Genomic DNA, 24,961 nt, shown 5'->3' on the forward strand with positions numbered 1-24,961 from the left:
GAGCACTGTCAGCTCTTCCAAAGGTCCTGAGTTCAATTCCCAGCAACCACATGGTGGTTCACAGCCATCTATAATGAGTTCTGGCCTGCAGGTGTATATCATTAAAAAAAAAAAAAAAAAAAAAAAAAAAAAAAACATTGTATACATAATAAATAAATGAATCTTTAAAAAAAAAAAAAAGAATTAGTCTTTTGTGTCAAAACCACATTTGCACAGCTGAGTGCTCACAGTGTCTTCAGCGCTGCTCTCCTGGTCCTTGCCTAACAGTTGACTTTGTTACATGACCGCTTTTCTGTCTTAGAAACTTGTAACGTAGGAAGAGCCTAGATTGCCATAGTTTCTCTTCCATTTTACGACAATAAGGACACTAAGTATGGGCAGCCCTCCCATTTGTGCACAGTGATAAATTGCCACTGGTATGAGGCCAAAGACTATGATTCCTAAATATGTCATTCCTGTTCATACCGGTGACAATCACTGCATACCAGCCACAGTAAGAGCTCTAATAATCATAACAAATGGAACAACACGAACAATACACTGTAATCAAAGTTATGCAAAGCGTGGGTTATTTATTTCCAGGCTGCTTCGTTTAGCATTTTTGAACACCACGGTCGACTGCAGGTAAATGGAATAAATACAGCAAAGAGAACTGACTTGGCAGGGTGGGGCTACGGAACTGTGCTATGGGTTCCCACATCCAGCACAGGCACTGGTTTCCTCCAACGTGTTCCCAGCATCACCCACTGCATGACAAGTCCAGCGCTCACCTTTCTTTGTCGCCCTGTGTATCCAGGTTCTCCTCAAGGTGCTCTTTGCTTTCTCGCAGGAAGACTTCATCCTCTCCACTGTCACCAATGGTCACAGGGGACAAGGTCCCTAAGCTTGTGCCAGACCTTGCCGAAGGAGCTTTCCAGGTTCCATCCCAAACGTTCCCAGTTAAGTGAACGGAATTGCTGCACAAAGCATCACCTGGGCTGCAATGGCTTGTACCTTTGGCAAACTCTTTGCTCATGTGACGGGCTGTCCTTTCTGGTGATGTCTCAAAGCCTACAGGATGCTGGGTCTCCTCCGCCTCCTCTCCGGCCCACATGATCTCTACTCCTTGAAACTCTACATGTTTGACCCGGCCTTGGCGCCCCATGAAGCCACCCAGATCACACCCTCTAGGGTGCTCTCTTCCAATGTCAGACCTCTGATCTTTCAAAACACCAACTCTGTCCACAGGGTTATGGCTTCCTGCTGAGCTCAAGGACACAGGACTTGCTGGCCCCTGCACACGGAGAGGTCCTTGCCTCCTGTAACTCCTTATCTGGGACAGCTGTGTCTCGGCCTCTTCAGGCAAGAGTTCAGACAGATCCTCCCGGATGTGCAAAGAGAAATTCTCCTCTGTTGGTATGTCCACTGAAAGAGGTATATCTGGTGATTTTCCTGGGCCGACAGGGAATGTTCTATGGGCTCTTTGTGGCTTGTGGCTGGCAGTGCTCCGCCCTTTATCCGCCTGCTGAACTGAAAAATTAGCATCTTTCTCCAGTACCTTTGTAGGCTGAAATGTTCCTGAAGCTATTCTGGCTTCTGTAGCTTTCAGAGCAGAAATTAAAGAGTCAATAGGTTTGTAAACTTTGTTCCTGAGGGTGACACTGAGGGGCATCATTTGGTCCTTCTATAATACTGTTGAACGCGGAGTCCTGTCCAGCAGGAAGGTGGACCGCCTGCTGCCCTGGCAAGCGGCATGGCAGAGACTCTGCATCAAAGTCTAACGAGCCTCTTAGGCCATCTCCTCCTTCTTCCATGGTCCCCATATTCTGGAAACTCGTTTGTGACAGTCGGTGGGAGTAAAGTGCTTCCTCCATGATCACCTGAGAACAGGACAGAACGGAAGCATGGCATCAGGGTCCAGTGTGTAATAATAAGTATTGGACATGCTACGTTCCCAAAATGTTTATTGTATTATTTCATTTCCCTCAGCCATTAACACACACACTTCTTATAACCTTGCAGTGACCCCTTCTATTCGGCCTACAATACATCAACACAGAAGTTTCTACATAGGAAGAGGTAGTCTCATGACTCACGCCATATTTAAACCTACCTCTCGTGAAGTCCAAGAAATAAGGATATAGTAACTTAGTCCTTCATACCCATAAATATTAAAATCATGTAAGTAACATTATCCAAATACCATTGGTGAAATAATAAATATTGATTCAGGGCACAACACTAAGCAGCATTACCAATATGCCATGAAATCTGAGACGGACCCTTGGAAAAGGCAAGATTTATTTTAAGTCAGTAAATATCTTCCAGCTAGACGCCTGCTCTTCCCTGTCTTATTTCTGAGGAGAGAAAGAGTTTTAAAATTTCTCTGGAGAGTCAAAATGTTAAAAGAGGGATACCTGTAATTATTTTGCATTTATTTATTTCCTTAATTGATAAATAAAAGCTATTGATATATTTTTCAAAGTAATTTGATGTACATCTACATCACTGTGGAATGACTAAAATAACCTAATAAGCATATATTTCTTACATCATAGAATATACATACACATATATATGTATATATACATATATGTGTGTGTGTACATATATGTGTGTATATATGTGTATATATGGACATGCTGATAAACAAAACATTTAGGTGAAAGTTTCTACCGGAAATATCTGTTAGGTCAACCTCAGCATCCAGCCTCTCTCTGAACTTCATTTTTGTTACTGTGTCAGGAAAATCCTAATCTATGGTGTACTGCCTTCTACTCCGTGACAGAGAACGTTCAATGCTTATGAGCCCCTACAGAGCTACAAGCTTCCTCTTTAGCAAAACATTTGATGAATGTCTGAATACATACAGTAGCATGAAAAATTCAGCTGGAGGCATCAACAAACTGAGGTAACATGAAAGCGTGCGTTGTCGTACGATACTGTATTCCCATATGCTAACATTTTGTAAATAGCAATACTGTATCTATGCATATAAGTTGTTTTGTATTCCACTTAGAACAATTTAAAAATATTTTCAACATTAAATCTGGATCGAATATTATGCATTCTCTGGTACACCTTTAAATAATTTATTAGTTCACGTGACGGAACTAAAAAGATATACTTCCCTAACTGCAAAGGACCCAACCTTGAACCTTGAGAAGGAAGGTAATTGGCATCCCTTTTCCTAGGGAAACAATGTAACAGCTTAATTTTTTTTTTCAATAAACAGTGCAATCAACTGCCTCTAAGTGTTTATGTTTATACCTAATGTCAAATGCTACTCCCTGCCCTAATCAAGCGAAGCCTCTGTCTGCAATGAACAGAGGAAAATGCAGAGGTGCATGGCCATTATTTGAGGTGCTGAGAAGAAATGACGATTGCTTAGCCCTAAACAGGACATTTATAAGCCCCCTGTAAGGTTCACAGGTCACTGCAGAAGAGAGGAAAGAATGAACCGAAAAGCAAAGAGACAGGGCGAAGGGCTATAGCTATCTTCTGGGCACATCATAATCCCACAGCAGCTGTGGCTGTCTGCAATAGGCCTACACAAGACTAGGCCTATCAATAGTCAATCATGGATCAGGGAAAGCCTCCTGACCCTACCCCTGCCTGCTGAGCTACTGACTACTAATGGATTCTGGGGCAGAGGTAGTCGGCCTTTGGTTGTAGACCCAATGGGGAGCCCACCAGGCTCCAACCGATAGTCACACACCATGGTCACAGAGATGACCCTGGTTAAACCCACTGGGTCTCAAAAACAACAGTCACACATGTAAGGAGCGGGCATGCGTGGAAGAAGGAGGAACAATGGGCTGGGAGACTGGTTAGCGTGGATTACAATCATCAGAATGCATTCATGCATGTGTGAAACATTATACATTTTATCTGGGCACGATAGTGCAAACCTTTAATCCCATAACCCAGGAGGCGGAAGCAGAAGAATTACAGTGAGTTCAAGCCCAGCATGGTCTATATAGGAAGTTCCAGGACAGGAAAACATACTGAGACCCTGTCTGGGGGAGAGAGGAAAAAAGGAAGGAAGGAACAGGAGAGAGGGAGGGAGGGAGGGAGGGAGGAAGGAATGAAAGGAAGGAAGGAATGAAAGGAAGGAAGGAAGGAAGGAAGGAAGGAGGGAGGGAGGGAGGAAGAAAGGAAGGAAGGAAGGAGGAAGGAGGGAGGGAACGTAAGTTTATTTTTAATAATCTCTTATTCTTATACTTTTTTCTCTTTTTTTTAAGTGATCTTACATATATTCACAAAATTATGTAATGATCACCACTTTCTCATTCCAAACATTTTATTAACTCTCAAAATATATCCCACATCCATTAGCAATCACTTTTTCTTGTGCTCTCTCCTTCATCCCTGATAAATACCAGTCATCTTTATCTCTATGGACATAAGAATTCTGAGCACTACATGTAAGTACATTCTTATAGTAAGTGCCATTTTCTTATTTGTGTCACAACAACAGCATTTTTAGGATGATTCAAGTTGTAACACATGTCAGAATTTTATCACTCCATTTCACCAATTATATTTATTACACAGAATAACACATTTTCTTTATTCACTCGTTAGCTAATAAATATTTTGGGGCTGTCCTTTGGCTATTATAGATAACAAATTTGTATGTAAGTTTCTATGTTAACATATAATTTAGGTTCTCTCAGTTAAATGTGGAGTTTTGTGGTCAGCTGGTGAATGGATTTCTAATGTTTTAAAAAGGTGTGGAAAGGCTTTCCAGAGCAAATTCACTTCTTTGTTTTGCTGCCAGTGTGTTGTGGGCTCCACTAGTGTCTACGTTTGGTCATACATAACCTCCATACAAGGTATAAATCACATTTCGCCACACTTCTGATTGCCCTACGAATAATATAGAGCATCTTGCCATATGTTGGCCATGTGTATCTTCTTTAACAACTTGTCTATTCAGATCTTTTACCTACTTTACAATTAAGTTATGCCTTTTATTACTTAATCACAAAAATTTATATGAGTTGTCTTTTTCCTCGAATGACAACATCTTTTTAATTACAAAAGCTTATAATTTTGATTTGAGGTACAACTTACCTGTTTTTCTTTGTTTGCTTATCTTTTTGTTAGAGGTAACAAACCCCTATCTTATCCAAGGTTAAAAGGACATACTCCCATTTTATTTTAATAGCCTTCATAGGGTTAGCTATTTTAAATTAATGTTTGTGTATGGCATGAAGTAGAGATTCAAGCTGATTCTATTGCATGCGGACAGCTAGTCGTCTCGGTGCTGTTTGCTGAGAAGACTATTCCCTCTGCTTGAACGGCCTTCATCCTTCAGGTTTTATTATAATGCTCCATTTTATCATACGGAGCTGTATCTTCATGCCAGCATGCCTCTGTCTTGATCATTGCTGTTCCGAGGGAAAGTGTGAAAGTGACAGAATCTCCCAACGTTGTTCTTCCTTATCCAGATTGTGTTGGCCACTCTAGGTCCCTTATATTTCCTATATGAATTTTAGGAAGTTAGCAGGCAGCTGAGAATTTTTAACAAGATTGGCAACTGATCTATAGTGTACTGCATTCTTAGCCATATTAGCATTACATGAGCTGTCTTTCCATTATTTCATCTCTTTGAATTTCTTTCACTAATGTTTTATAGCTTTGTGAAGTTTTTAATTATCATATTAAGTTTATTTTATTCTTACTGAGCTGATTTCTGAAAATTTCATTTCTAGACTCTGCATTCCTAGTACATGGGAGTACACTGGGCTGCTATTTATTACTCTTGGACTCAACCACCTGTCTGAGCTTTTTAGATCTCATAGTATTTTATACGTTTCTTGAGGTTTTTCTCATATTATCTACGAATAGAGATGTTTGCATCTTCCCAGTCCAAACCTATCTCTCCTCTATAGTCTCTCTCAGCTGCCCTTTCAACTTTGGATTACTGCTTCTAAACTTAAGGATGGTGTCAGACATCATAACTTGAAAAAGTTTTAATTCTGATATGTACTGGAAATAAAGTTAACTACATGGCCGTTGTGAACTTTATATACTGTTTTTTGCCTTTCTTCAATGTCTTTTTTTACTTGACATACTTCTCATTTCCTATGATTGGATTACTTTGACCCTTCCAAATCTAACTCCAACTCACTACCTTTAATGAAATCTTCCTTTAATAGCCAGTTTTTGAAAGAAAGAAAGCACTTTCCCTCACTGGAAACAGAATTCCCTCACTGCCAATAGAACTTTAGCCATCCGCATAACATAAAATGGGAGCATAATGTTAACTCACATTCTAAGCTTCAGACAGGAACAATTTGTAAGTGGTGTGAGGACGCAGCATGTTTGCGTGAGTGCCCACACTCCCTCGGAGCTAACGTTGCAGCTATGAGCCATTCAAAACGGGGACTGGGATCAAGATGGTTCCTCTAGAGGAGCAGAAGGGTTTTAACCACCGACCCATTTCTCCACTCCCCTAAACAGATACAATTTTTAGCCCACCCATGAAGTATTTTAAGAAAAGCTACCATGGGGACACCAAATTCATCTACATATCCAAATCCACTATAGTGAAATTCATTCAGAAGGGCAAAAAAGTGTTAACTGACATCACCTGGGAGCCCACTTTGTCTTAACAGTTTAGTCTTTCACCTGTAAAATAAGCATGAAAATAAATGAGGCCTGGCCCAGAGAAGAAACCAAAAGAAAAAGAGAAACGGGGGGGGGGGGGGGGTCTCAAAAAATATGGTAAGTCCTTAACTGCAGTTTCAGAAGTTGTATTGAAATGTCCTTCAGAAAGAAAAAAAAATTGCATCGAGTGTAGGAAATGCTTGTGACGCTTGACACAACGTGGCAACTGGTCCAAGCAAAAGGGATCAAAGAAATGAGACAATGAAGGAAAGGGCCTGTACCATTGCTCGCAGGCTTGACTGTTCCAGAAGCTCACGTCATCTCAGCGTACTGCTCTAGAGAGAACCAATGTGATGAGTTTCGTTTACCTCTTAATGAGACTGGCACAAGCAGTCAAGGGCAAAGGTGCTCTGCGAGGCTAAGGGCCTAACTAAGATGAGCAAATCAGTATAAAGCAAAGCGCTCCGTCGGAGCTAAGACTGGACTACACTGACAGGAGGGATAAATTTGTTGGGAGACTCACTCGGATGCCAGTAAATAGTGAGGTCACTGTTTTTAATACCAGTACAGTTAACGAAGATTACAAAACTCGGCCATTCTTCTAACTGTAATAGTTTCTGCACACAAACAACTTTCAGGGGAACGCCAGACACCGAGGACGTGTCTCAGGTCTTTCCTTGCAAAAGAGGGACCGCTTTGTTGTTACACACGAGAGCTGCTTCCTTTTGCTGTTTTTTACATTTCTGGTTTCCACTGCCTTTAACAACAAACAAACCTTCACAAAATACTAACCCTGACCTTTTACTTGGAATTCTGTATTTATCCCATTAAAGCAATTGCTATGGAAATCGTTATGCTACTGCGATTACTTCTTCAAAGGAAAGAAAATGACATAAGATGTATTTTACGTTAAGGTTTTGTTTCGTTTGTTTTGTTTTTCTGCTCCCTTTCAAAACATTTCCATTGTTTCTGGCATTCACTCACCGCACTCAGCAAGCCTTTGTAACAATAAGCTGTTGTGTAACAAACATAGGAAATTCAAAAGAGCATTGTCAGACATGAGGTGTGTGCTTGACATGGCAAAAAGGCACCTGGGTGGCAAATTAAGGATGTCCCAGAGGAGAGAGTATGGGCAAAACCAGACTCAGGATAACAGAGGCTTGGGCAACAGCAGAGGTAAGGGCTTGAGGCAGAACACATGCAGAAACAGCTAGATTGGAACAAAGGCGCAGGGAGCTGCTGCACCTCCCAAGATGCTTTACTTCTGGAACTATCCATACCTATGACCATCTCCTCCTCTGCCCTGTGTCTCAATAGTTTCTACATACATCCACCAAAGCTACTGCTATCCTCATCTGGCTGCTGGGAGCTGTCACCCCTGACTTAAACTGTCCCACACATTCACCACTGCCACTGCCACCAGTCTAATGCTAATGTAAGGCTCCAATAAAATCTCTTTCTGCAGAAAGCCTTCCTGAATTACTTCAGCCCAGACATGACAAGAGGATTTGCCATGTATTAAAAAGAAGAACTCCAGCACTTACCTACATATAAGCCACTTACTCACAGAATTGCAGTTAACAGACACACAGCTTAACTGCACTTCTTTTTCCCCCTCTTAAAATTATGTAAATGTAATCTATGATAAAATAATGTAAATGTGAATGGAAGGACAAGAGTTTGACACTCATTGAAAAAACACATTTAGGAGGGAATTTTATTTCATTAAAAAGTTGCCTTTTTCTTTCTGAAATCTTACCTGCTACCCTCTATATTTGGCAAAACTCCCAATAAATTATGTTTCCTGGTATTTGGTAAAGTTACTTTTCTGTGATCTATAAATCCAATATTTTGGGCTTTTCTACATGACTTAATATACTGAGAAAGAAACAGGATAAGGAGGTACCCACTGTGTATGGTTATCTAAGTAGCAGAAGATCAGAGACTGCAGACCAAGCTACTTGCTGACTCCAAAACGCCAACACCTGTGTTTCCCAGGCAAGAAGCGGCAACCCCAGAGTGAGGGACGCACAGTCCTAACCCCTCTCCTTCCCTCACCCAGCAGATGGCTCCTGGGTCCAAGACAGACAGACAGACAGACAGACAGACAGACAGACAGACACACACACACACACACACACACACACACACACACACACACACACGGTCCTAGGCTCCCTGCACCTAGCACCTGTGGTTCCTCTGTGGCCCCAGCACATCTCCAGCATCCAGATATCAGACTCCTCCCACCTCACTCACTGATGACAGTTCTCCCATACCAAGGGCAGGGTCCCAGCCTCCAGTCCATTCTTTCATCAGTTACCCAGTGGAGACAGGCCAGACAAGAGGAGTATGCAGGGTCCTGATGCAAGATGGTGGCGCCCAGCTGAGTCTGAGTACCAGAAACATGGAGTGACAGCTGAGCAAGTAGTAACCATACTGCTGACTGCAAAACTTCAGTATCCATTCCTGATTCCCTGAGGGAGGAGTGGATCCTGGCTACCAGACACACACGGTACCACCCTCAGACCTCCTAGCTACTTCCACCATCCTGAGGATGACTCCGGATTTCACAGACCTGAAGATCCAGCCCATGGTTCACAGGTCTATAGCCATCTGGAGGTGACCTACAGGACCTCAGGATCATATAGGTTAGAAGCCCACACCCTAATTCCCTGTCTGTAAGTCCAAGTAGGGCACAACCAGCAAAGAAGAGCTATAGGCTATTTGAGAAGATCAAGGGCCCCCCTGACCCCCACCTTTCTCACATGTCTGAGAAGCCCAGCAGGCTCCAGGAACAACCAGCCAACATCAGAGACAACCAGATGGCTAAAAAGCCAGCATATAAACACACACACACACACACACACACACACACACACACACACACACACACACATACACACACACAGCAATATGGCACCACTAGAACCCAATCATCCTAATACAGCAAACTTTGGATAACCTAACACAGGAAAACAACCTTAAATCTATGATTATGAAGATGGTAGAAGAAACAAATAATACTCTCATTGAAAGAGGAAACAAATCACTTTATGAAATAGAGAAAAATATACTCAAGCAAATAGAGGCCACTAAGGAGGAAACAAACAAATCATTTAAAGAAATACAGGAAAATACAAGCAAACAGGTGAAGCAAATGAATAAAATAATTCAAAGACCTGAAAATGGAAATAAAAGCAATAAAGAAAACACAAACTAGGAAAATCTTAGAGATGGAAAACGTGGGAAAGAGAACAGGAATCACAGGAATAAGCATTATTAACAGAATACAAGAGATGGAAGAAAGAATGTTGGGCATGGAAGATGCACTCAAAGAAATCCATACATCTGTCAAAGAAAATACTAAATCAAAAATTTCCTTACACAAAACATCCAAAAAATCAAGGACACTACGAAAAAATGAAACCTAAGAATAATAGGAGTAGAAGAAAAAGAAGAGCCCCAGGTCCAAGGCCAAGAAAATATTTTCAACAAAATCATAGAAGAAAATTTTCAGAACCTAAAAAAAGAGATGCCTTTACACATAAAAAAGGCATACAGAATACTAAATAGATTAAACCAGAAAATAAAATCCTTCTGACACATAATAATCAAAACACTAAATATAGAACAAAGAAAAAATATTTAAAGCTGCAAGGGAAAGGGGCCAAGTAACATATAAAGACGACCTACAAGAACCCCACCTGATCAAGGGGCATGTCCCATGAAAATCTTTACTTACCAGGAAACTGGGACAGAGGGGAGGACATCCTATTGGGACTCTAGATGAGAGAAGCATGGGAGAATAGCAGAGCAGAAGGGTCCAGAGAGTCCTAAAAACCTACAAGTAGAACATTATGATAGGCAGATTTGGGCCCAGGGGCCCCGCTCAAACTATGGCTCCCCGTAAACTTCAAACCCCTACCCAGATCTAGCCAATGGACAGGATATTATCCACAGTTGAGTGGAGAGTGGGATATGACTTTCACACGTACTCTGGTGCCTCATATTTTACCACGTCCCCTGGATGGGGAGGCCTGGTGGCACTCAGAGGAAGGATAGCAGGATACCAAGAAGAGACTTGATATCCTATGAGCATATACAGGGGGAGGTAATCCCCCTCAGTCACAGTCATAGGGGAGGGGAGTAAGGGGAAAATGGGAGGGAGGGAGGAATGGGAGGATACAAGGAATGGGATAACCATTGAGATGTAATAAGAATAAATAAAATAAAAATAAATAAATAAAATGGGAAAGTGCTGCAAGAAAAAAAGAAAAATCCCACCTGACTTCTCACTAGAGACTCTGAAAGCCAAAATGACCTGGGCATCCCAAAGGGCCTTGCAGACAATAACAGACCACAGATGTCAGCTCAGGCTACTATACTCAGCAAACTTTCAATCCCCATAGATGGAGAAAACATGATATTACATGACAGAACTAAAACTAAAGGTAAACAATACTTATGCACAAACTCAGCCCTATAAAAGACACTATAGGGAAAACTACAGCCAAAGGAGGTCAACTACAACCAAGGAAACACAGGAAATATGTAACTCCACTGCAGCAAAACCAAAAGAAGAGAAACACACAAACACTACAGCCGCTGACACCAAAATAAAAGGAACTAACAATCATTTGTCATTAATAGCTCTCAACATCAATGGACATCATTCCCAATAAAAAGGCACAGGGTTATGAAATGGATGTATAAACAGGCCCCATCATTCTGCTGCATACAAGAAACACACTTCAGCAACAAAAATAGGCATTACCTAAGAGTAAAGGGCTCAAAAAAGGTTTTCCAAGCAAACAGACCCAAGAAGCAAGCTGAAGCAGCCATTCTAATATCTAATAGAATAGACTTTCAACCAAAATTAACCAAAAGAGATGGGGAAGGATACTTCATTCTCATCAAAAGAAAAATCCACTATGGGGACATCTCAATTCTGAACATCTAAGCCCCAAATACAAGGGCATCCATATTTGTAAAAGAAACATTACTAAAAAGAAACATTACTAACGCTTAAATCACAAATCAAACCCATACATTAGTCATGGGAAATGAACAGATCACTGAAACAGAAACTAAATAGAGAAATAATGAAACTAACAGATATCATCAATCAAATGGACCTAATAGATATCTACAGAACTTCTTACCAAAAGACAAAAGAATACTCCTTCATCATAGCACCACACAAAACATCCAAAATTGAACACATACTCAGTGGGTCACAAAGCAAACCTCAGTTAATACAAGAAAACTGAAATAACCCCTGGTATTTTATCAGATTACCACAGATTAACGCTGGACTTCAACAACAACAGGAACAACAGAAAGCCTGCAGTCTCATGGAAAATGAACAACTCTCTACTCAGTGACCATTGGGTCAGGGAGGAAAGAGAAAGAAATTAAACACTTCCTAAAATTTAGTGAAAATGAAGGCACATCATACCCAAACTTATGGACTCAATGAAAGCAGTGTTAAGAGAAAAGTTCATAGCACTAAGATCCTTCCTAAAGAAACTGAAGCAATCTCACACAAGCATAACAGCAAAAAAGCAAAACCTAAACAATAAATAAATAAAAAGAAGCAAACACACCCAAGAGAAGTAGAAGGCTAGAAATAATCAAACTCAGAGCTAAAATCAATAAATTAGAAACAAAACAAAACAAGACAAAGAATCAACAAAACCAAGAGTTGGTTCTTTGAGAAAATCAACATGACAGACAAACCCTTAGCCAAACTAACTAAAAGGCAGAGAGACAATATCCAAATCCACAAAATCAGAAATGAAAAGACAGACATAAAAACAGACACTGAGGAAATCCAAAGAATCACTAAGTCCTACTTCAAAAGCCTGTGCTCCATAAAACTAAAATATCTAAATGAAATGAACAATTTTCTTGACAGATTCCATTTGCCAAAGTTCAATCAAGATAAACAAGTTAAGTAGACGTCATCAAAAGTCTCTCAATGAGAGAGAGAGAGAAAGAAAGAAAGAAAGAAAGAAAGAAAGAAAGAAAGAAAGGAAGGAAGAAAGAAAGAAAGCAAGCCAGCTCGCTTCAAATTATACCACGAAATAAAAACAGAAGGAACATTACCAAACACATTTTATGAGGCCACAGTCACCTTGATACCTAAACTACACAAAGACCCAACAAGGAGAATTTCAGACCAATTTCCCTTAGGAACATTGATTCAAAAATACTCAATAAAATACTCACAAACTGAATCCAAGAACACATCAAATATATCATCCACCATGACCAAGTACCCTTCATTTCAGGCATGCAGGGGTGGTTCAATATAGAGGAATTCATCAATGTAATCTACCATATAAACAAAATGAAAAAAAAAAAAAACAAAACCCACATGATCATCTCATGAGATGCCGGAAAAGCCCTTGACAAAAATCCAACACACATTCTTGTTCAAAGTCTTGGAGAGATCAAGGATACAAGGCACATACCTAAATAAATACAGGCAATACACAGCAAGCCTACAGTCAACATCAAACAAATGAGAGAAACTTAAAGCAATTCTACTGACCACAAAATAAGGCTGCCCGTTCTCTCTGTCCCTCTTCAATACAGTACCTGAAGTCCTGGCTAGAGCAAGTAAGACGACTGAAGACGATCAAGAGGATAGAATTTGGAAAGGAAGAAGTCAAAGTATTGTTTGCAGATGATGTGACAGTATACATAAGTGACCCCAAAAATTCTACTAGGGAAATCCTACAGCTGATAAACACCTTCAGCAAAGTGGCTGGATACAAAGTTTCCTCCTGTATACAAAGGACAGACGAGTTGAGAAAGAAATTGGGGAAATTACACATTTCACAGTAGCCATGCATAATATAAAGTATCTTGGTGTAAATCTAACCAAGCAAGTGAAAGACCTGTATGACAAGAACTTCGAGTCTCTGAAGCGAGAAACTAAAGGACACAGCAGAAGATGGAAAGATCTCCCATGCTCATGGATAGGTAGGATTAACACAGTTAAAAAATGGTCATCTTATCAAAAGCAATCCAGAGACAAAATGCAATTCTGATCAAAATACCAACACAATTCTTTACAGAGCTTGAAAGAACAATTCTAAACTTCGTAGGAAAAGCAAAAAAAAACACAGAATAGCTGAAATAATCCTGTACAATTAAAGAACTTCTGAAGGTATCTCCATCCCTGATTTCAAGCTGTACTACAGAGCAACAGTAGTAAAAGCTGCATGGTACTGGCATAGAAACAGAGTGGTGGATCAATGGAATCAAATTGAAGACCCAGAAATAAAACACGCACCTATGGACACTTTGTTTTTGACAAAGAAGCCAAAACCATTAAGTGGAAAAATGATAGCATCTTGAACAAATGGCACTGATCTAACTGGATGTCTATATGTAGAAAAAATGTAAATAGATCCATATTTATCACCCTGCACAAAACTCAAGGTCAAGAAGATCAAAGACCTCAACATAAAACCAGACACACTAAATCTATTAGAGGAGAAAGTGATGATCAGCCTTGAACTCATTGGCATAGAAAATAGAACACCAATAGCTCCAGCTCTAAAATCAACAACTAAATGAGATGTCATGAATCTGAAAAGCTTCAAGGACACTGTAAATAGGACAAAAGCACAGCCTACAGATTGGGAAAAGATCTTCACCAACCCTACATTTGACAGAGGGCTACTATTCAAAATATATAGAGAACTCAAAGAATTAAACACCAACAAACCAAATAATCCAATTTAAAAAAAAAAATGAGGTGCAGAGCTAAACCAAGAGTTCTCAACAGAGGAATCTTGAATGGCTGAGAAGCACTTAAAGAAATGTTCAATGTCCTTAGCCATCAGAGAAACAATCAAAACAATTCTGAGATTCCATCTTACACTTGTCAGAGTGGCTAAGATCAAAATTTCAAGTGACAGCGCATGCTTATGAAGATGTGGAGAACGGGGAACATTCCTCCACTGCTGGTGGGGATACAAACCTGTACAACCACTTTGGGGATCAATTTGGTGCTATCTCCCAATCCAGAAAACTGGGAATAGCTCTACCTTGAGACTCAGCTATACCACTCCTGGGCAGATAGCCAAAAGATGCTCTACCGTACAACAAGGACACATGCTCAACTTGTTCATAGCAGCTTTACTTGTAATAGCCAGAATCTGTAAACAACCAAGATTCTGTCAATCAAAGAATGGATAAAGAAACTGTGGTACATTTATGTAATGGACTACTACTCAGCTATTAAAAAGAAAGAAATCCTGAAATTTACATGCAACCAGAAAGAATTAGACACGATCATCCTGAGTGATGTAACTCAGACACAGAAAGATACACATGATGTGTACTCACTTACAAGCGGATTTTAGCCATATAGTACAGTGCTTAAACCTCCTTCAGGAGAGGAAATAGAATAGATAGAATTTGTAGTTGAAGAGAGAGAACAACATAGGAAATGGAGTGTGGAGAGAAATGAGTGTGAAGACCAGAAGTGGGGAAAGCTGGTGTAGGAGGACAGAGACCCTGCAAAGAGAAGAGAAACAGTGTGTAGGGACATCTCTGTGACAAGCTGGAGACCTAGACAGGGTAGGTTTGTGGGAGGATATGGGTGTGACTCTAGCTGAGGATCCTAGTAGCAGAGGTCATAGAGTTTGAAGAGTACACCCTCTACCTAGATAGGACTCCTAATGGAGGTAGGGGAACACCAACCAATCCACCCATAAAAACGTTGACCCCAAATATACCCTGCCTATAAGATGTGTAGGGATAAAGCTAGAGCAGAGATTGGGGGATGTCTAATCAATGACTAGCCCAAACTGAGACTCACGCCGTGGGAGAAAGCCAATCCCTGACACTATTGAGGACACTCTGCTCTGTTGCAGACAGGAGCTTTGCATAGCTAACCTCTGAGAGCCTCTACCCAGGAGCAGATTGATACAGATGCTGAGACTCACAGCCAAACACTGGGCAAAGCACTTTTCTTGTGGAAAAGTAGGGGAAGGATAGAAGGAACTGGAGGAGGCAGGAGCCACACAAGAAGACCTAACAGAGCCAACTACCTGGGACCCAGATGGGCTTGCAGAGACTGAAGCACCAACCAAGGACTATGCATGGACTGGACCTAGGCTCCCTACACAAATGTAGCTGATGAGCAGCTCAGAATTCTTGTGGGTCATCTAGTAAGGGGAGTGGACTCTGTTGCCTGCTTTTTCATCACTTCACCCTGGTGGGGCTGCCTAACCAGGCCACAAGGGAAGAGGATGCGCTCAGCCCTGACGCAACTTGATGTGCTCAGAAGTGTTGGTTGTGGGGAGCTCCCCTTTTCTGAGGAGTACGGGAGTGGGGAAAGGGGGAAGACAGAGGAGGTATGCTACTGGAAGGAGAGGATGGAGGGAGCTGCAATTAGGATTTAAAGTGAATAAATAAATAAAAATTTTTAAAAAAGAAATAGAATAAGTTTGAATGTTACAAGATCATTTTTAACTCTTCTTTAGTGCTCTGTATTAAGTAGCCATCTGTTTCTCCAACACAGGGACAGGACTGTAATAAAACGATGGAATAGAAACATAATGTGTTTAAATCCTGAGGAAATGAGCCTGTTTCACACGGCTAGCTGCAGAGAGACTATGCCTTCCTAAGAATGATCTTTAAGAACCAGTATTTGAAATACACTCTTCCATTCTGGCCAGCAAATTTGAGAGAAAATGGTTCCAAGAAAAACAACCCACAGACCATTTGGCACATGCACCGCACGCTTGGCCAGCGACACTTGAATAAGGAAAAGCAGCTTTCTTGAGTGATTTTAAGAAGCATGACCTCAATTTCCCCAGGTAGCAGAATAGCCCTGTCCAGCCTAGGTCCTTTGGGAGTACAATTATGAATTCTACGTACTTGTTTCCTGGAACCTGGGCGCACTAGTGTTTTTCTTCATCACCATTAGAATACAAACTTCAAATAGACGACATTTGGTCTGCTCTCTGCCATTATTGTCCCTTATAGCACTAGAGCCTAGCAAATGGACATCTATGCTGTCTAAGTGAAATAAAGAATGCCATACAATCAGGGTCAATTAGGAGAACATCAAGGCGGAAACAAAACAAAAATGTGGGGCTGGAGAGATGGCTCAGTGGTTAAGAGCACTGACCGCCCTTCCAGAGGTCCTGAGTTTGATCCCCAGCAACCACATGGTGGCTCACACCCATCTATAATGTGATCTAATGTCCTCTTCTCTCCTGCAGGCGTACATGCAGACAGAGCACTGTATTCATAATAATAAATAAATAAAAATATTTTTTAAGTGCTCCTTAAACACCGGTAAACACCAGCTTGAACAGAATGATGGGAGTGCAGAGAGCTCATTCCTTTTATTTTCTTGTGTAATAAACACACGTTAAACACTGACGAGAGCCAAAAGTATCAGAAGACTTACCATCAAGGGCTCATGCGTTGGGAATCCCTCTGGGACATACTCTCTGCAGACAGAGCTTACCGTGAGGTCAGGTCAATAGAGACAACTTTGGGAGCCAGATTGTTAACATTAAGCAGACCCTTCACACCTGGCTACTCTGTAAACTCTGTGTTATGCAATACAGTATCTGCCCTTGACCACTCAAATTAACTTCATAAAATTGCCAATTTAGGGGCTGAAGAGATGATGGCTCGGCCTGTTAAGAGCACCTATTGCTTTTCCAGAGGACATGGGTTCAGTTCCCAGCATCCACATGGTGGCTGACAACTTTCTGGAACTTCAGTTCCATGGGATCCAATGCCCTCCTCTGGCCTGCATGAGCAGCAGACATGTGCATGGTATTTAGACATTCATGCGGGCAAAATACTCATACATGTTAAATAAAAATAAATAAACCTAAAAAATATTAATTCTTCAGTCAGCATTCCATAGTTATCATTAACAGCTCTGAAACTACTTTCTATCGTCGGATCACTTCAATCATCAGAGGAAAGGGCTGTCTCAGAGCTCTGTTCTTAGTCTGAGCTTGATCCAGCAACACAGAAGGATGGCACAAAAGCACTGCTCAGACCTCCCAAGGCCTAATCTTAAGGGTTTCAAACTGAAACGAGAGGCTGAGGAGATGGTCCAGTGAGATGGTTACAGCTCGGGCATAGGGACCTGAGTCCCCTGAGCTCACGCACATCAAAGGCCAGGCATGGGGGTGGAGAGACAGTCCAGTGGTAAGAGCGCCTGCGCTGCTGCTCTTGCAGAGGACCTGGCTTCCATTTGCAGAACCAACACGGCAATTCACAAGTGTCTGTAACTCTCATTCCAGGGAACCCAAATGCCCTCCTCTGGCCTCTGTGGGCATCACACGAAAGCCGTATACATACATAAATGTAGACAAAATATTTATACACATAAAAACAAAAATTTTTATATCTAGGCTTGGCTACATGTACCTATAACCCCCATCCTGTGGGAGAGGGGATAGACAGACATATATGAGTTATTTTTTAAATTATCTTACATATATTTATTTGTTCAGGAGATTGAATGCCATGACATGCTTTTAGAGCCCATGGGACACCCTGCGTAAGGAGGATCTCTCCTGCTACCATGTCAGTGAATTCTGACAATGGAATTAAAGTGTTTCAGTTTGGCAGCATGTGCTCTCATCTACTGAACCACCTGACTGTCCCAAGAGGAAGATTTTTAAGAACTTACCATTCAGCCAGGCTAGCTGAAAATCATAAGACCTTGTTACAAGACATGATGAGGTAAAGTGAAACTGAAACTTCTGCATGAACTGTCATGGGTACACACATGTAAACCCAAGTGCATACACACACACACACACACACACACACACACACACACACACACACACAAATTAATCAATCAAGCAGGCCAGAGACTCATATATACAGTGAAATACAAGGAACACTGCTTCAGAAAGGACACCACCATCTAGAAGTCATTCTAATGACTACATTTTCCTTCTTTAAAAAAAAAAAAATACAAGTTCCTACCTTCTTTTTTTTTCTTTTTTTTTATTAATTTATTCTTGTTACATCTCAATGTTTATCCCATCCCTTGTATCCTCCCATTCCTCCCCCACCCCAAGTTCCTACCTTCTAATTGAAAGCTCTAATTGCTCAATCAATAGAACAGACAAGAAACAACCAAAGTTTCCAGAACTCAAAAAGTCTCTCCTCTTAGCTCCATCATTCTGATGTGGGTTTGCTCTCATACCAAGTAACCCAGAATACTTTTCAAAGAGAAACAAATTAGGGGCCTTTGCTGGAGTCCTGCCCTTCCTGAGTTTCGTGCTTACGGTAAGTATTGCGCAGATAGTTAGTGACTACACATACACAAAACTGCAAATATGATCTTGATCAAAAAGAAATGTGAACATTGCTATCTAGTTGTTCTTAAGTAAATTATATGGGCATTTAAAAGATAAAGACTGGGGCTGGAGAGATGGCTCAGTGGTTAAGAGTGCCGCCTGCTCTTCCAGAGGTCCTGAGTTCAATTCCCAGCAACCACATGGTGGCTCACAACCATCTATAATGTAATCTGATGCCCTCTTCTGCAGATAAAGCACTCATATGCAATAAATAAAATAAATAAAACTTAAAAAATAAAAATAAAAGATAAAGACTGAGATAAATTAAGGTTTCTCAGTACATAAAGATCAGAGTACTTTTCCAGAGTTTCCCATTCATGTTCTTGGGTATATTACTTGTTACTAAAAGGAACTCATGGGTAAATTCAGTCTGCACTAGTGAGCTTGCATTAAGAGTCTATAGTCTGTTTTCTGAGAATAACACAACTCATCACATCCTCCATCCTTTATAAGCTACCAAATACCTGCTCCCCTTCTTCTCGTGTATGTTGCTTCAAACTGCTGTAACCTAGAAGAAAACTGTAAACTATTCAATTATTTCCCCAGAGGAAGTTTCACAGCAACCCTTCTGGCTGTGCAGAAGCAGTGATGGCAGAGAGTGCCAATTCTGACCACTCGGTCTGTAATTTTGCTAATGAAAGGTTGTGAGACAAATGCCTCATTTACAAAGCAAATACAAAAATCAAGCCTTGCAGAATTCAAAAGATCCCAAGTGCACTATCCTATAAGTAACTGTAATTCTTAAGTATGAAAAACGGTCACCAATAACCTCTCCAGAAACAGATGTGCAACCCACGATCTCAATATGTAATGGCAAGGCCTTCATTAACCCAAAGCAGAAGATAATATAATCCATTTACCAAGCAGTAGAAAATGTATTTGGTATGATAAAAATATCGGAAAATGAGTGTGAGTAATGCAAAACTGCCAAGTGAGTAATGCAGTGCATTACATTTTGGGACACACTCTTCATCCTAATAAAAGTCACATTTTAAGGAGGACTACAATATATGCTGGATGATAGTACTTTCTGGACACTGACAGCTCTGTCAACACATGCATATTTAAGGTTTTATGTGCTTCAAAGGCCAGGAAAGACCTGCCAAGCATTATGCAAGCTCTTAGCGTGTGCATATAAATACAGAACATTCCATTAATTGGACACTCTTCCCTGGCGACTAATACTTACAGCCGTGATTACCACAAACTAAATCCCACATGCCAATGATTCAGAACTCAATTTTTCTCATTCAGTCCTAATCCTTACAGGAGGGACAGTAGCTTACCATGCCAGCGGAAGCTTTAAGAACTACGGAGCAGCACGCAAAGCAGCATTCAGAAGGTCAGAAGGGTGAAGTGAGAAGCAGTCCACTAATTAATTACAGAGGGACGCCCTGCAGGTGTACAGAGCGCTGCTCGCAGCACAGAAGAGAAACCCTACAGCAGGAGGGATCAACTGGAACCAACTACTTCTCACAATTTCTGTTTATGTCCAAACTGCAAAGTCCCCTGTTTGGCCTCACCTCTTCTCTCTCCTCTACTGTGTACATGCTGTCCACTTCCTACACGTCTTCCTGCTTACAAATCCATGCTTCTAATATCCAATGTTGAATTTCCTCTACACTGACCCTTGAGCTTTTATTGCTTTTTTTAGGAGAGAATAATAGTCCACACTTCGCTCTCAGATCCATAATCCTATCTGAGCAGGGCCTTCTTTTGCCAAAGTTAACAAACATGTAGTAATATCAGAACAAAACTTTCTTATGCATTTTATAAAGTAAAAATTTTGACAGTGAAGAAATTTAAATTGACGTTCAAAATACTATTATATATATTTTAAAAAAATGATTACGAGTGCCAAACAGCTAGAGTAATGAGCAGTGATAACCAACCCAACGCCAGCTGTAGACTCCCTAACTGCTGCCTGGCAAGGCATCGGTGAGAATAAACACGCGGTTTCTCTGAGCTAGGAGCTGGGAGCAGGCCCCAGCTGACGCACAGGCACTCTCAGTGGCTTTCAGGTGCAACAGAATTCCTTAAGAGTTATACTCGGGACTCATCCTGCAAGCATGACGTGAAAGTGGAGAGTTGAAAGTTGGTTTCTCTACAGAGAGAAATAAATCTTAAAATACTACAAAATGTTTTTGACACACAGGAAAGGCACACTGAGGATCATAAGACAGTTGCTATAAACTTCCTGAGGAGACTGAGGCTCAGCCTCAACTCCAGGGAGAGCATTTCCTGCCGCTTTGGAAGTCATCCTCACCCGCCTCTAGGCTACTTAGACTCGGCACTGTGCTTTAGCCATGCAGTGCTTTAGCCGTGCAGATGAAAAGGTGCTTGGGTTCTTTAAGAGAAACTCCTCCCCTATCCCACCCAACACCACAGCTCTCTAAACCAAGGAATAGCCTGCTTCCTTCTTTCTGCCTGTATAATGCATCACAAAACGGAAGCTTATTTCTATAGGGTGACAGAATGCCCTGTTCCTAGGGAAACTGCTTGGGGACAGAGGGATGAAGGGAAGTAAGATTATAGGTAAGCATGATGTTCTACTCTCTATTTCAAAATTTAAGAAATAGGAAAAAAAATCAGCATCGAATACTAAATCAATAGTACAAGCTAAAACCAAGTGAGGGACCAGGCAAAAGCATTTGGAGGCCCCCATGGCATCTTTCTCTTTTCTGGGGAATTCAAGACTGGTTGGCAGGGATATCCCAGAACGAAAGGAGCCTGGGCTTCTCTATTAAGGACTCGGCAGAACTTGGGCTCGGCCCCCCACCCCCCCAGAAGTCTCCCACTGGGATGGCCAAAAGACAACACGAGCAGCAGTCAACAATACAGACGGGAAAATGTCACAGCAGCAATTTCACAAGAGAGAGGTGAATAAAATAATATTCGCCTGCAGAGACCTACAAATAGAGGTTACTCACAGAGATTACTGTAGTTCCAGCAGTTACCCATTGATCATAGAAAATGCCCAGCTCATCAGTTTAACGCTTGAGAAAAGTTAACGAGAAAAGAAGCAAGCTAACGCCAAACGTGCTGTTCTAGTCAGCTGGAAGCAAATTAATTTCCAGTGTCCGGGAGGAGGCCCCTCTTGCCCTGCACTGCATACGGGGTTGTAAATGGAGCACTTTGAGCACTGGGAACCAGAGCTGAGCTGAGCCCAGGAACTGCTGCCTCAGCCCCTCACAAAGGCAGAGCAGCCCGCCTCTCCTGCTGTGCTCAGCCTCAGCTGCTCTCTACCTTGGTAGCTTACCGAAAACAGCCACCGTGGGGCTTTTCTATAATTGTGAAAACTACTTCCAAGGAGATAACTGAGATGCCGGGAGTTAGCGCTAATGTAACCATTCCCCAGTGCAGCAGCAGGAAGCCGGCAGAGGCTCCCAGGGAGGATCGTACCATCCTGGGTGACATCAGAGGTGGGGCTGTCATCCTCGTATTATGCAGCATTTTCTCTGATGCTGGAATGACACGCATGGACCGAGATGGGCTGGTTCCCTTTAAAAAGCCTTGAATTCTCATGCTGTTCCAACGGAAGAGGCAAACGCAAAAACACTGCCCAAAAGCTGCTTCCGTGACATCAAGCCAGAGCCGACAGTCCTTACCTCACTTGTAAGTGCCTCTGCCAATTAGTCATTTTACTAATGATTACCTTACTGTTCCTGTGATAAATTAATATCTGATAGTGCTTGAAAGTGTGACATGAAAAGATTCAGAGGTGTTATGACCCGGTTTTAAAAGCAATGGCATAAACTTTCCATTACGAATAGTACTTGAGGTGCATACAATACTTTTCAAGCAATCTCAGTAAAAGCACCTATTTTATAAATAACAACAGGAAGAACAGGTGAAGAACATAATAGTGGCCCTTGGGCTTAATATGAATATTAAAAATAATCTCATCTTGAGCCAAGAGAGTTTCTCCTTGCTATAGCACGTACCTAGCCCTGGGTTTGATCCCCAGCACTGAAAAAAAATTAAAAAGTAACTCACTTCAGTCTCATTAGTATTTGAATCAGCACGAGGGGCACAAGTGCTTCACAGATTTTTTTTCTATTCTATATATTCAGTGAACAGCAACCAATCAGGTGGCAGAAAATGTGTCCACTTTAATTCAGAATGTTCATTTTTTTTTTTTTTATAAATTATATAGTCACATGCTAGATAGGGCACTAAACAGTTTCATTTTGTGACTCCATCTATTCCTCCCAGAAGCCTCTGGGATAACTACTATGATTAACCCACTTTATAGATGAGCCAACTAAAATACAAAAGCAGTATGAGCCATCTCAGATCAGACAGTAAACTAGTATCACTGGAACTCAAACGTAGACAGTATGGGGCTAAAGTTTACCCCATGTTCCGCCAGGCTGCATTGCTTCCTAGAAATCTGCACGCCAAAGAAAGAACTCGAAAGGAACCTTTAGGGTTTGCAAGCGCAGCAAGGCAGATAGGTCCATCTCCCAAGAAGACTCACTCATCAATAGGAGATAAAGAATAGATGTGTTGCCTAGAGACATCAGACTAGGTAACCGAAATAAAGCTGAGAAGTTTGGCTTGACAGCTAACAGCAGGTTAGGGGTTAGGGGTTGGGGAAAAGGCTTTACCTAAAACCTCCCAGCTTTAGTTTCTTGAATTCTAAGCTATGAAGTTTATCTTATTGATTTGTAGAATGCTGTGGTGAAAGCACATGATCTAGACTCGTGTAATCCAGAAGTCATTACTTTCCAACACGGTCACTTTAAGAAAATTATTTAACCTCTCTAGTCCTCAGCTTCTTCATTGGAAACCATAGACACCATAGAAATAATAACAGTGTTACTAGAAGGTACACGTACAAATAAACCACTCAGATGAGCAACTACAGCTACTAAAAGCTCAATAGTAATGTTATAACTGCTATTGCTAATAACTACCATTGCTTGGGGGAGGGGCAGGATCTCACTAAATAGCCCAAGATGGTCATAAACTCCTGATCTTCCTGCCCCGGTCTCCTGAGCACTGAGTTTACAGGTGCGTGCCACTATGACTAGCTTATTTTGAACTGAATTGCCTGATTCTTCCCTTTCCAAAACTGTCATTAAGAAAAGCTGCTAGGATTGGGGGCAGGAGCGAGATTGGAAAAGCAGAAAGGACACTATTGTTGGTTTCATCCAAATAATAACCAATCCACAAATCATCAGTTTCCAATGAGACGCAATCTGAAATTGGTGGCCGCCTTCCAAGAGTCCCTTACAGAGGGAAAGCATAGGACAGACACCCCTGGCTCTCTTTTTCCCTAAGCATGGGCTCTAAAACCAGGAGCCAGAATTGAAGCAATCCTCCTAAATGGTGACATCCTACCAGCTTTGGAAGCAAAATAATTGATCAACAATTTAAAGGCTGAACTTTGTGTGCAGTTTCAGTGGCTAAGGTCTGGGTTACAAGCCAGTACTTTCCTTCTGTCAAATCCTCTCAGTACGCATCTTTTTCTGAAGCAAGTCTTAACTGTAACCACAAAACAGATGAAAATGCAGTTTTGAGACCTTTAGGCCCATTTGGTAGGGTTCCTATTACACTTGACTTCAGCACTCTTGCAAGTCAACACAACACAACTCGCCTGCTGTTGCCCCGTTTTCTCCCCTGGTTCTGTTATCGGAGCCTAACTTTAGACCTCCACCTCAGGCGGCTGGCTGAGCAGGGTTACAGGGACTTCTGAACTCACTAACGACTGGCAGCTTTCCTTTTTCCTGTGGCATTGTCTCATGAGATCCAGTCTTCCCCATCAATGGAAGAGTGGGGTAGACTGGGGCTTAGGAGACAGGTCTCGTCTGGACTCCCAAGGCCACCAGTGTGGAATCAGTGCGGAGAATTACTGTGATGTCATCTCATGACTGTAACATACAGTTCATGGAACATCTGTCAGCTTTCATCTCAAAATTGACTTTATGAGGCAAATGCCTTACTTTTCCCCCAGTTACTAATTGCTTTAATTATACTGAGAAACT

General features: G+C 41.4%; 1 protein-coding gene across 1 annotated transcript in view; it reads right to left on the reverse strand.

Moving 5' to 3' along the window:
* Positions 1–735: 735 nt before the first annotated feature.
* The window catches only part of LOC127210140 (uncharacterized), a 111,562-nt gene continuing 87,336 nt past the window's right edge, over positions 736–24,961 (reverse strand). Inside the window, exon 4 of the mRNA XM_051169816.1 lies at positions 736–1,859. Coding sequence (XP_051025773.1) covers positions 1,605–1,859 — 255 coding nt within the window. The 3' untranslated portion in view covers positions 736–1,604. The remainder of the gene's footprint in view (positions 1,860–24,961) is intronic.

The sequence above is a fragment of the Acomys russatus genome, chromosome 27, assembly GCF_903995435.1.
Source record: "Acomys russatus chromosome 27, mAcoRus1.1, whole genome shotgun sequence".
NCBI classification, from domain to species: domain Eukaryota; kingdom Metazoa; phylum Chordata; class Mammalia; order Rodentia; family Muridae; genus Acomys; species Acomys russatus.